Source organism: Dipodomys spectabilis, unplaced genomic scaffold (assembly GCF_019054845.1).
Source record: "Dipodomys spectabilis isolate Male_0828 unplaced genomic scaffold, ASM1905484v1 ptg000178l, whole genome shotgun sequence".
NCBI classification, from domain to species: Eukaryota; Metazoa; Chordata; class Mammalia; order Rodentia; family Heteromyidae; genus Dipodomys; species Dipodomys spectabilis.
The window spans coordinates 799,893-812,645 of record NW_024870855.1 but is presented as its reverse complement, the minus strand read 5'-3'; the positions used below and the strand labels follow the sequence as shown (position 1 = coordinate 812,645).

The window sequence follows — 12,753 nt, the reverse complement described above, 5'->3', positions numbered from 1 at the left end:
GCCCTTGGTACTGGCAGTTTTATGTTGAGGTTGGTGTTGAGCACAGAGTACCAGGTGATTGTGGCAGGTAGTGAGGCTAGCCTAGCAGACAGCCTCACCGCCAGGCTCTGCCTGGTGTCTTGGCTACACAGGGCTGTGTGCCTGCACATTTGGGCTGTCACTGTCCTGTCAGGGAGGGCCACTCTTTTTTTCTCTTCCTCCCTCCCTCCATCCCTCCCTCCCTCCCTCCCTCCTTCCTTCCTTCCCTCCTTTCCTCCCTCCTTCCTTCCTTCCTTCCTTCCTTCCTTCCTTCCTTCCTTCCTTCCTTCCTTCCTTCCTTCCTTCCTTCCTTCCTTCCTTCCCTCCTTCCTTCCTTCCTTCCTGTCCTGGGCCTTGAACTCTGAGCCTGTGTGTTATCCCTGAGCTTTTGTGCTCAAGGCTAGCACTCTATCACTTTTTCTGTGATTAATTGAAGATAAGAATCTCACAGACTTTCCTGTCTGGGCTGACTTCAAACCACAGTCCTCAGATCTCAGCCTTCTGAGTAGCTAGGGTGACAGGCATGAGCCACCAGCCCCTCGGAGGCCACTTGACACAGCAGCTAGCAAGTGTGTTATGGGCCTGTGGTTGTGTCTCAGGCACTGGTGGGTGGCATTTGGGCAAGATGGGTTGTCATGAGGTCATGCTTCCACTCCACAAAGAAGGAATCTGGAGGGGACTTGGGTGTGGGGACACGGGACTTGTGCATGGAGCAGCTGGCATTGGGAGAGATGAGGGCACCTGCTGGCTTTGGCAGCCAACCATCTGGGTTTGCTGGGGATGGGATGCGTCTAGTTCCATGTCATATGTACAGCCTCCTCCCTCCCCCCAGCTATGAAACTCCCAGGGTCTGTGTCGGGTCCTCTGGGAGTTGGGGAGACCCCAGCATGCACGTTCAGTGGACCTGTGCCCAGGTGCATGCCTCGCACTGTGTGCTCTCCCTGGCCATCCAAGGTCAGCCCAGAGCCAGCCATCTTTCCTCTGAGGGGCTTCTCCCCTGCTTTGTTCCTCCTAGTAGCTAGGTAAGGTTGGAGGACCAGATCTTATAAGAGAGCCTTTTGGTACAGGCAGCAGGGGAACCCCAAAAGTCAAGGCCAGGGGTACTGGCCTATTGCCTTGCTTTGTATTTGCCACTTCCTTTTTCTAAAGGTGAGCTTTGGTCCCTGGAGCTGTTTGAAGGAGAGCGCCAAAAAGATTCTCTAAGGGAGCTCATTTGCACAAGTGCCCAGCCCCTCACCCTCCTGACACGTTTCCACCACCCTGAGAAAGCTTGTAGTACCCAGAAGTGAGGGCCTACAGAAGCCCTGTGGAGGGTATCACACGCAGCCCCTGACCCTGGCTGCATCTAGGCAGCCTGTACAACCTGGCTTGGAGCCAGGCCAGTATGCGTGGTATGAGGTAAAATGTGAAGGAGAGAGAGACACCCCCAGGATGGGCTCCGGACTGGCAGGCTACCACCTCGGACAGCCTGTCTTGGACAACTCCATCTTCTTCCTAGGATAGAAAGAGCCCTTTCTGACTGCTGCCCTTCCAGCCTCCCTTTCTCCTTCCCCTGCTCAAGCATAGCACAGTGGCACTGGGTCTGTGTCCCATGTAGCAGAAAGGACATCAGCCAGGCCTTAGCCCAGGGAAGGAGCTGACCCCAGGAGGCCTATCTAAGTGCCTGAAGCTGGAGGGTTGGGTGATGGAACTCACCATACAGATTGTGACAAGAGCTGTTTCCTTCTCCAAATGGTGATCCCGTCCCTGTTCTGGTACCTTCTCTCCACTGCGCTGGTTCTGCATTCTTCAGAGCTGTTTCAGTCTTGGGGTGAGTGAAGAGAGGTGAGGGGCTGGGTACAGCTCTTCCCTGGGGCCCTGCCTTCAGCCTGTACTGAGCAATGTCACCCTAAGGTGGTCCTTACATTGCCAGTGAATTCCTTGCCTGTCACTAGAATGCCATTACAAGTGTATGTCATGTTTTTCTTTTGCCAATACCAAGGTATGAACTCATGTCATGTTTTTTCTTTTGCCAGTACTGAGGTGTGAACTCAGGACTGAGTAGGCCAAATAAGCACCCTACCACAGGAGTCACATCCTTGGTTTTCTTTGTGTGTGATGGTACTATGGCGTGAATTCAGGGCCAGGGCACTGTCCTTTAGCTTTTTTACTCAAGACTAGTGCTCTACCACTTGAGCCACATCTCTACCTCCAGATTTTTGCTGGTTCACTGGAAATAAGAGTCATACAGACTTTCCTGCAGGGCTGGCTTCAAACTGTAAGCCTCAGATCTCAGCTTCCTGAGTTGCTGGGATTACAGGTGTGAGCCACTGCCCTAGCCCCTTGCCCTTTTGGCTTTATTTTTCCAGATAAAGTCTGGAATTTGGCTGGTCTGGCAAAAAGGTTGGTCTGCCTTCCACATACATAGCTGGGATTCCAGGCATGCATCACCACACCCAGATTTTTATTTTCCTGAGACGGGGTCTTTCTGTGTCGCCCAGGCTGTCCTGAAAGTTGAGATCCTTCTGCCTCCACATTCTGAGTGCTGGGATTACAGACATGAGCCGGATTATGTATTCCTAACTTAAATCTAGAATGTAGAGAAATGAATTGGGTGTACCTTTTCAGACTACAATATTATTTGCAGCATTATCATCTTATTAGCCTGCCCCAGGTTTTCCCCAGTTGCTTAATGATAAGAATTCCCTGGAAGAAGTGCTTTTAAAACAAAACAAAACAAAATACCAGGTATGGTAGTCACACCTATAACCTCAAGAGGCAGAGGTTGGAAGGGCTGCAGCAGTTAATGGCCAGCCCTAGCAAAAAGTTTATGAGGCTCCATCCTAGTAAAAAGCCGAGCATAGTGGTAGACATCTGTCATCTCAGCTATGTAAGTATAAATAGGAAGATCATGTCTAGGCATTGTGACTATTTCAAAAGTCACCATAGCAGACAGCACTGGACTGTGGCTCAAGGGATGGAGAGCCTGTCGAGTGAGCACAAGGCCAGTATTCAACTCCAGTATCACCTATTAAAAAATGGTAACAGCCGGGCACCAATGGCTCACTCCTGTAATCCTAGTTACTCAGGAGGCTGAGATCTGAGGATTGTGGTTTGAAGCCAACGCCAGGCACAAAAGTCCCTGTGAGACTCTTATATGTAATTAACCACTCAAAAACCGGAAGTGGCGACGTGGTCTAAGAGGTAGACCACTAGCCTTGAGTACAAAGAGGCTCAGGGACAGCACCCAGGCCCTTAACTGACCCCCCCCCAAATGGTAAGAGATTCCAGCTCCTGTCACTCTTGTACACTGCCCCCCCCGCCCCCCCCCCCACCTCTTCCCTGCCTTTCTACATGTAAGGAGAATCCGATTTGGTTAAATTGGGCAGCATGGTGTCTGTGTGAGAAATGAAAGCCTGTGTTGTTTCCGGTAGGAAATGTTGACTGTGGGTGTTGGCTCGGGGTTGTTAGTGGTACCCCAGTGATCCAAAGGTGGCCCCTTGGGCTCTCCGTAGCAGAGTTCTCCTTGTGAAGACTCAGATTGTCAGGTGAGGGCCATGGGTTTGCTGGTTGTCGCTGCAGATAAGTGGTCATAAGAATTCCCAGACCAGGGCCTGAGGCTAGTGACAGCAGGTGCCTTCCAGGCTCAGCCCTGTCTGCCTTGTCCCAGTGCTGTGGGGGGAGTCCTGCTACCTTGCCCTGCCCCTGGAAGCCTGCCCTGGAAGGAAGATGCCCACTTGGGGCAGTGGCTGCTGCCTGGCTCATCACCGTGCATCTGAACATGGCCCCAGCTTTCGGATCTACCTGAGGAGCCTTGGGATCCGCTCAGGAGCTGACCGCACTCCTCTGTGATGGCCATGACCACCCCTCTCTCTCCTTACAGGCTCTTCCAGTGATGAGCCACTGGGTGGAAGACTCCGGAAGCTGAGCCTTGGACAGTATGACAATGAGGCTGCGTGCCAGCTGTCCTTCTCCAAGTGTGGATGGGGAAAAGCTGCTGTGGATCCAGCGCCAAGCATGACACCATTTCCATCTCCAGCAGACATGAAAGAGGTAGGGACTGGGCTCAGGGCAGTGGCTGGGCCTGGTGCCTGTACCAGGTGCCATAGCCTCCCATCTCTGGCTGCATCTCAACTCCAGACATAGTTCCTCACTGATGGGCAATGGTGGGGTCCTACTGCACCCCAGAGATGGCTCTGTGGAGGCCGCCTCTCCGTGAGCCTTGGTGAGCTGATCTGCAGAATGGGAAAATACCCGGCCCCAAGTTCTCCATCCAGGACAGTGACCCCTTGGAAGTCTGCAGGAAAGAGCACCTCCAGCTCTTCTGTGATGGCTGGTGTGGCTTCTTACTAGAATCAGAAAGACAGGTCAGCCTGACTAGCACTTTCAAATTGGAGCTTCATTCTCAACTTGAAAATTAAAACCTCAGAACTGTGTGAAAAGGTAACTAGTAGTCTTTTTGTTTTTCTTTGTGCCAGTAGGTACTGGGACTTGAAGTAAGGGCCTGGACACTATCCCTTAGCTTTTTCACTCAAGGCTGGTGCTCTTACTACTTGAGCCACAGCTCCATTTCTAATTTTTTCCCAGGGAATTGGAGATGAAAGCCTCATGAACTTTTCTGCCTGAGCTGGCTTTAAACCAAGATCCTCAGATCTCAGCCTCTTGAGGAGCTAGGATGACAGGCACGAGCCCGTCATTGGTGCCCACCTGTCACTGATAGTCTTAACTCCCACGTAAAACCATCACTCCTATTCAGGATGTCTCCTATTCTGTGTGATGTTTTAACTTCCCTGTTAACAGTCACGATGAAGCAGCTGGCTTATTTTAAGCATCACCTGCCAGATAAAGAGGACAGGTATCAAGATTCTCCCTCTCCCTTTACTAGTGAGCATAAGAAGCCTTTGTCTTAGCACCAAGACTCAGGACTCTTCCTGTCCCTACTCTGAGAGGCTCAGCAACATAGGCCAGAAAGAAGGATTCCTCATTCTTCCATTCTTCTCCCCATGCTGGTTCCAGACAATGGTCGCCGCTTATCCCCCAGACCTTGATCTGATCGATGGCAGGATTTTAAATAGCAAGGAATCTGCGTGTTCGACCCCAGCATTTCCTGTGTCTCCAGAAACACCTTATGGTAAGAACCCAGTAAAGCTAAGTGTATACAACTTGCCCCTGCAAAGAGTCCAGTGACAGCAGCTGTGCTGTGTTCTCCTTTCCAGTGAAGACACCTCCACGATACCCTCCATTCAGCCCACCTGACATCCAGCTGAGCGGCCCAGTCAATCTGTGCAAAGGACTTGGTAAGGAACCCCTGGAATGTGGTATACATAGCCCTGGTGCTATGGTTGTCATTGCCACAAGGGCATCTCCTTGTGCAAATGTTTCTGTTTCTACTGCATAGCTCAGAAGTCTCAGATGAGGTCCTGTCTCACCAGGAAATACGTTGGTAGGGATACACCATGTGTGTGTGCATGTGGGAGCCATAGGACGTGGAGTGGCTTCCAGCCATCTTGCAGAGGTGTTCCTGCTCAACACTTCCCCTTTGTCCCCCAAAATGTGCGTTTGTGGTCAGGCCGGGGTGCTTGTGGCTATCAGCTGGCAGAGGCAACGTTAACATTCATGCAGCATTGCATGGAGCCAGAGTCGGAGTGAGGCAGCGGCCAGCACACCACCCCATTCACAGAGCACGCGGGACCCAGGGACTGGGAGCAGGTTCTGTGTGTGCATCCTGCTGAAGCTGCCCATGCACCCTGCTGTGGCTCTTCTGATCCCTTGATGTGTGATCCTTGAGTCTGGGTTTTCTCAGGAGAGCCTGGGGACACCTTTGGCATTGTGTGTTGTGTCCATCTGCACAGCCATCCCTGGAAGGGAGTGGTAACAGGGACAGACATGAAGACCAAGGTCTTTTGCACTTCAGGGAAGCCAAAGGTTGACAGGTAGAGGATCGTGACTCATCTGAAGCCCCATGTGCAGATTTTTCATGCAGCTGCTGACCTGGGAAGGGCATGCGAGGAGCCCCATTCCATTAGTTCTGAGAATGAAGGATCTTCACTAAATCATGTCACCCTTGTCTTCAACCTGAAGCAGTCACAGAAATGTCTGTCAGCTCATCTGGCCCTTTTGTCCATAGCACATCTAGTGTATAGATCATTTAAAGGACTTTTAATGAAACTTCAGAGTTTACTTGCATAGGACCATAGTGCTTCTTTTACCTACATCATTGAGCACTTAGTTATCTGTATTTCTTAGCAGGAATGACCTGAAATTTAAGGGAAAAAAAGGTATATAATGAGTGTTGCTTTGTTTCTGTTTGGACATTGCCTGAGCATAAGGAGGAGAGTGGACATTCTGATGTGCATTTGTCTGTGGCACTCACACACATAGACCAAATGTGTTCTTCTAGTCATTGGTAATGTATGTGGAGGCCAATAGAGATGTCTTGTGTCCCTCTACTTGCTACATTCTGTTCCTCATCAGTCAACCATACTTGATTCCTCAAGGCAGTGTATACATTGGATTGGAGTGGAAACAGCCCTCTGGTTTGGACTTCTTCATTCCATTCAGCACCAGACCACAAACATGTATACAAGGTGAATCATGACCTCAAGGAAAGAAAATACTAGAAAGAACTTTGAAGCTCAGTAACAGCTCACAATGTAGACCTCTGGTCCCCTGGTATCCAGTGTCAGGAGAATACTGAGCCTCCTCTAGACTGTAGAAAGGTCTAGAAGGCTTTGGGGTGCCCAGGATCTGCCTGGTTTATGCTGGCTTGGAAATGGGCTATTGAGAATAGGATGGGGCCCTGCATCCCAGCATAGAATAGTACACCCCACATCTTACCTACTTTCTGCACATAAATATCCATGCAGAAAAGACAGGGCTTTTGCTTTTAAATATAAGAGCAGATATAGTGATGATGATGATCACCATAATATAATAAGTCTTCTATATTTGTATCTCCAAAGCCCTCAGAGAAGACTGGCTCCCCCAACTTTTCCCCAGAAAGGAAATGAAGAAAGGGACAAAGAGGAAGGAGAGGAAGAAGTGGAAAAGAATAAAACCACAGGCTAATATTCCTCATGAATATAAGTGAAAAATGATGGACAGAACTCAAGTTTATAGAAGTTTTTTCACATACCATGACCAAGTAGCCTTTCTTCCAGGAATGCAAGACTGGTTCAACGTTTGACAATCTGCTCATGTGTCCTGCTGTATTAACTAAGCAAGAAAATCCATGATTATATCCACTAATGCAAAGTGTGGGGTAGAGGAGGAATTTGTCTAAATTCACACCCATTCAAGTCTAACAATTCCTTATAGAAGGGAGGGTAGTTTCCTCATCCACATGTCAAATGTGGATAAAGAATGTCTAAAAATTCCTTTAGCCAACTATATTCAATATGTTAGAAGTCTTACAGAGGAATGATTCACTAAAGCAAAATCTGACCACAGATTGGAGGGCAATCTGAAATAAAACTATTTGCTAATGACATGATTTATGAAGTGATCATGTAGGAAAATTGAATCTGAAATTTGAATGAATGCATTCAGCAAGTTTGTAGGAGCTAATATCAACATACAAAACTTATTTGTAAGCCAAGCACAGTGACTCATGCCTGTCATCCTAATTACCTGGGAGGCAGAGATTGGGAAGATTGTTAACAGTAAACCAGCCTGGGCAAAATAGTCAGCATGATCTCATCTCAACAATAATAACAACAACAAAGCCAGGCAAGCTGATATGCACGCATCTTACCCCATCTACATAAGAAGTGTGAGTAGAAGGATCTGATCTGAGCTGGTCCTGGCAAAAGCAAAGTAAGATCCTATCTGAAAAAAAAACAAAAACAGAAGGAGCTGGAGGCATGGCTCAAGTGGTAGAGCACTAGCAAATGGCCTAACAGGTACAAGGTAGGGTCTAGCAAGTGTAAAGCCCTTAATTTAAACCCCAGAACTGCTTCCCCTGCAAAAAGAAAAAAATAATCATTCTTCTGTTTTTGTAAATGCTTTGTGTCTAATACTTAGCATTCATGGTTTCAAAATATGAAATAGTTTCATCATAAAGACAAAAGCATGATGAAAAAAAATCTGTTTCTAACATAGCTGAGCTTTTGCGAAATTGTTGTGTATTCTTTTTTAAATTGGAGGCAAAAATCTCTTAACTTAAAACTAGCTACTTGAAAGTGAGTGATTCAAAAGCATTGAGTTACATCTACAAGGTCCCGCAACCATGGCCCCTATGTAGTTCCATAACATTCCTGTCACATAACAGCTTAACAGTAATGTGGCTGAGGATTGTTGGCTTCCGTGAAAATGATTTGCTGTTAATGTTTGTTTGCTTCTACAAAATGCTTTGGTTTTGCTGCCAAGTGGCTCCTAATCCTGTCTCCTGGGTGGACCCAGGCCTTGGGGGAGAGCCTGAAGGCTACATGGTCCATCTGTTCATTGCAGGCCTAGGGGCACAAGAGCATGCAGAGACTCCTTCGCTGGTTCAGAGCAGGGACCTTGGTCTCAGGACTGCTCCTAGGGACCCCTTGCATACAGAAACCTTGAAGGTCTGAAAGGAAAGTTGCTTGACAGAGGTAGAGAAAAGGAGGGTCTGGGAACCTCTTAAGACACACACACATGCACGCACGCACTGGACACCTGTGGCTCATACCTGTAATCCCAGCTACGTGGGAGGCTCACATTGTGAGGATTGTGGTTCCAGGTCAGCCTCAGTGGAAAAAGTTCAAAGGAAACTAGCTCAACAGAAAAAGCTATGCTCGGTACGTACATGCCCGTTATCTCAGCTGTGGAGGAAAAGCTTAAAATAAGAGGGTCACTCTCCAGGCTGGCCTGGGCAAAAAACATGACCCCATCTAAAAAATAACCAGAGCAAAGGGCTGCAAGGAGCATGTCTCTCTAAAAAAAGTTCAGGGCCTTGAGTTCAAATTCTAGTACTGCCAGAAGAAAGAGACACGAAGTCAGAGACAGAAAGCAATACAGGAGGAGAGAGGGGAGCAGAAAAGCAGATTGTCTTACAGTAGTGCCTTTATTTTTATTTAAAAAAGCATTGACAATTGGGTCCCAGTGGCCCATGTTTGTATCTTAGCTACTCAGGAGGTTGAGATCTTCAGGTTCAAAGCCAGCCAGAATCTGGCTGTAGGGGACTGTTAACTCCAGTTAGCCAGCAAAAAGCCAGAAGTGAAGATGAGGCTCAAATGATAGAGTACAAGCCTTGAGCAAAAACGCGCAGGGACAGCACCCAGGCTCTGGGTTTAAGCCCCAGGAATGTTGAATAGGCATACAGGAGCAGGTAGCAACAGATGCGTCTGTTTCCATGCTTAGGATATTCTGTGCATTCTGATCTGGGCCAAAGAACATGATCTGGGCCATGTGACTGTAGCTCACACCTGTAGCTCACACCTATAGCTTAGAAGCCTGCCCAGGTAGAAGAGTCGTGAGAGGCTTTATCTTCTTCAGTTAATCAGCAAAGAGTTGGAAGTGGAGTTTGTGGCTTGGTAGTAGAGCACTAGCCTTGAGTGAACAAGCTGAAGGACAGTGCCAAGGTTATGAGTTCAACCCTAGGACTGGCCCAAAAGAAAAAAAAAAAGAAGATAGAAGGAGAATGTGTAAAGGATGACTCACACAGCAAATACCACAAGCTGCCGTACCCTGCCTCCTGTGAGATGTGAATAGAGAAATACAGTCTGTTCTAAAATGGGCTTAACAGTATAGTAAATATCAGGGATGGGTTCTCAGAGTCAGGATAAAGCACTGGCTGGCGCATGTGCCATTAGGAGTCAGGTGAGATGAGAACATAATTTTGCTCAGAAAACTTTGCAGACACTGGGCTAGAGCAGGCCAGTTAGAAAGAGCCAGGTTCAAATGTCACTACTGGCACACACACACAAATGTACACATACATATGCATGCATGCACACACAGTGGCTGGGAGCTGGTCCATGCTGAATGTGTTCTTTGATTTGCTTACTTTTGGGTTCCGAGAAGGGTTTTCCATTCTTGACCTCCTCCTGATGGGCTGTTCTTAAATAACATCCTGTCACTGCTATTGGGACACAGCTGCCAACAGGCCTTCAGCTCTCATCAGCCCTGGGAAGGCCTGGTGACACACGCTTCTGCCTCTGTGAGTTTGCCCATTGCATAACCTCTTTATTTCTGAGACACTAGGCAGGGAAGGGTGGTGCCCAGGAAGTGGTGCCTCCCAGGGCCTGATGGCATTGGAAGAGTTACCTGGGGGACCAGCAAGACACAATTGGATGGCGGTATCCTCACCGGACGTTCACCTGTGCCATTTGTTTTTCACCCCAACCCCAATCTCTGGATCACGTAGGTGGGCTGCGGGCGTCAGTAAAATCTCTGCAGTCTTCTCAGACATGGTGGCCATTGTCCCTGCAGGCTGGTATTTCTGGCCAGAATGTCTTGATGAAATGGACACACAGGATTTGGGACAATGAGATATGAGGACAGGGTTCACTTTCTTCGTGGCCCTTGCTTGTCTGGAGCCTGCTGGTTCAGAACTTTTGTGGTGTGGCCAGCCTGATTGTGTTTAGAAGCCTGTATCTTTTATTTAAATCCTATTGTGTGGGAAGGGGAGGGGCTGGGGGGAGTGTTACTGGGGCTTGAACTCAGGGCCTTGTTCTCTCACTCAGCTTTTTGTTCGAGGCTGGTACTCTACCACTTGAGCCCTACCTCTAGTCTGGAATTTGACTTGTAAATTGGAGATGGGAATCTTTTGGATTTTTCCGCTGGGGGTGGCTTCAAATGACAGTCCTCTAGATCTCAACCTTTTGAGTAGCTTAGGATCACAGATGTGAGCCACTCCCACCTGGCTTAAAACTTACTGCATGCTGGTGCATGTAGCGGTCCCTCAGTATTTATGGGGTTAATTCTGGGAACCCTCCCCCCTGCATGGACCCCAGTGTCTGGGCACACTGTTGTGGTGTTTGTGTGAGTGTATCTCCTTCTGTGGACTTTAAGTCATCTCTGGATGATGTTATACCTGAGTTATTACACTGTCTTATACAGGGGATAAACAAGAAAAGAGGGAAAGATGAGAAAAATGACCTGAATGTGTTCAGCATCCTTGCTGCATGCTGTGGCCTTGGAGGGGCCTGTCTGGTATAGTGGTCTGCAGGCACGCCCCCTGTCAGGCTGAGGCTTGGGGGTCTGCAGACACCCCTCCCTCCACCCCCCCCCCCCCCCGTGAGGCCAAGGCTTGGGGGTCTGTGTACACGCCCCCCTTTCAGGCTGAGGCTTGGGGGTCTGCAGACACCCCTCCCCCCATCCCACCCCCTTCTGTGAGGCCAAGGCTTGGGGATCTGCAGGCACACCCCCTGTCAGGCTGAGGCTTGGGGATCTGCATCTTAGGAACAAATGCCATGCATCTGCACATGCAGAAAGAGCTAATGAGTAAGACTACAGCAAACTAAAGGCTGACAAATGGCAACCCCTTTGTTTTGGGGGGAAAAGCCATTCTTGATGCTGTAGGAATGATCCAGTGCTTGGGGAACTTGTCAGGTGAATGTGGTGCCCCCCCCCCCCCCCCCCCCCCAGTCTCAGCCACCCCGATGGAGGCTCTGGGTGAGTTCACTGTTGGCCAAGGACCATAGGATAGGGAAGATAGAGATGTGGGGATCTGCTTTTGCGTGTGTTTGTTTTTTGAAGCTCTAGGGCTTTGGTGCTTGCTTGGCTGTTGGCTTTGCTAGTTGTGCCATACCTCCAGCCTGGCTGCTTGCTTGCTGGTTGTTTTGGAGATGGAGTCTCTTGGACTTTCTTGCCTGGGCTGATTTCAAACTACATTCGCCCAGATCTTAGCCTCCCAAGTAGCTAGGCCCGATTTTGGCTTTGGCATTCTATCTTATGTGAAAACATTTACTCCCAATCTGTGTGGTGCTCAGAAACCCAGGGCCGCCCCTGAGGTTGGTGGTAAATGATTTCCAAGGAGTTTCAGATTGAGGTGTTCAGTCCTCTGTGTCTGTAATTCTGGACGTTACAAGATCCACATCGTCCTTGACTTGGGGCAAGCCTGTTGCAGCAGACAGGACCTGCACCCCTCAAACACCCGGTTTCCATGCTGCCCAGTGCCACCCCGTGTCTACAGAGATACCCATAAACCAAATCATGACTGCTTGCATGCAAAGCAACTCCCTACCCTGCACTAGGCCATACCTTGAGGCCTAAGGTGTTCCTGCTAACTGGGCAGCATGGGTGGTTGGCAGAGCTGCTATTCTCTTTATTTCCTGAACGTCCTTGAGTTCAGCAGAGTGGGGTGCTGGGATATATGCCAGGCTGTTGAGTGTCTTCCTGAGCTAGCGTTAGATGGGGTCTTCGAAAGGCCAGGCTCTTTTGGCCACTGGTGGCTCACCTGTAATCCCAGCTACTCAGTAGGCACAGATCTGAGGACCATGATTCGAAGTCAGGCCTGGCAGCAGAGTCTGTAATGACCTTTTCTCCAATTAAGTACCATCAAGGTAGAAGAAGAGCTGTGGCTCAAGTGGTAGAATGCCAGCCTTGAATGAAAAAGTTAAGGGATGGTGCCTAGGCCCTGAGTTCGTGTCTCAATTGCGGTACACAGAAGGGCCAAGGAGGTAGGCTCAGATATACTTCTGGCCTGGCAGCTGGCCGTGTGGTTCCTTCTCCCTATTGATTGCTGCCCTATCCATGGCCACCAGGTTTGGTTTCTCCCCACTGAAGTAAGCTCCTCTGGCCTCTCTCCTTCCTCCCTCCTTTCTTCTCCCTGCACAGTTCCATAAA

General features: G+C 49.0%; 1 protein-coding gene across 1 annotated transcript in view; it reads left to right on the top strand.

The window, feature by feature from the left end:
* The window catches only part of Tns3 (tensin 3), a 201,657-nt gene that overhangs the window by 148,872 nt on the left and 40,032 nt on the right, over positions 1 to 12,753 (top strand). Inside the window, 3 exon segments of the mRNA XM_042694968.1 lie at positions 3,881 to 4,050; positions 5,014 to 5,128; positions 5,214 to 5,294. Coding sequence (XP_042550902.1) covers positions 3,881 to 4,050; positions 5,014 to 5,128; positions 5,214 to 5,294 — 366 coding nt within the window.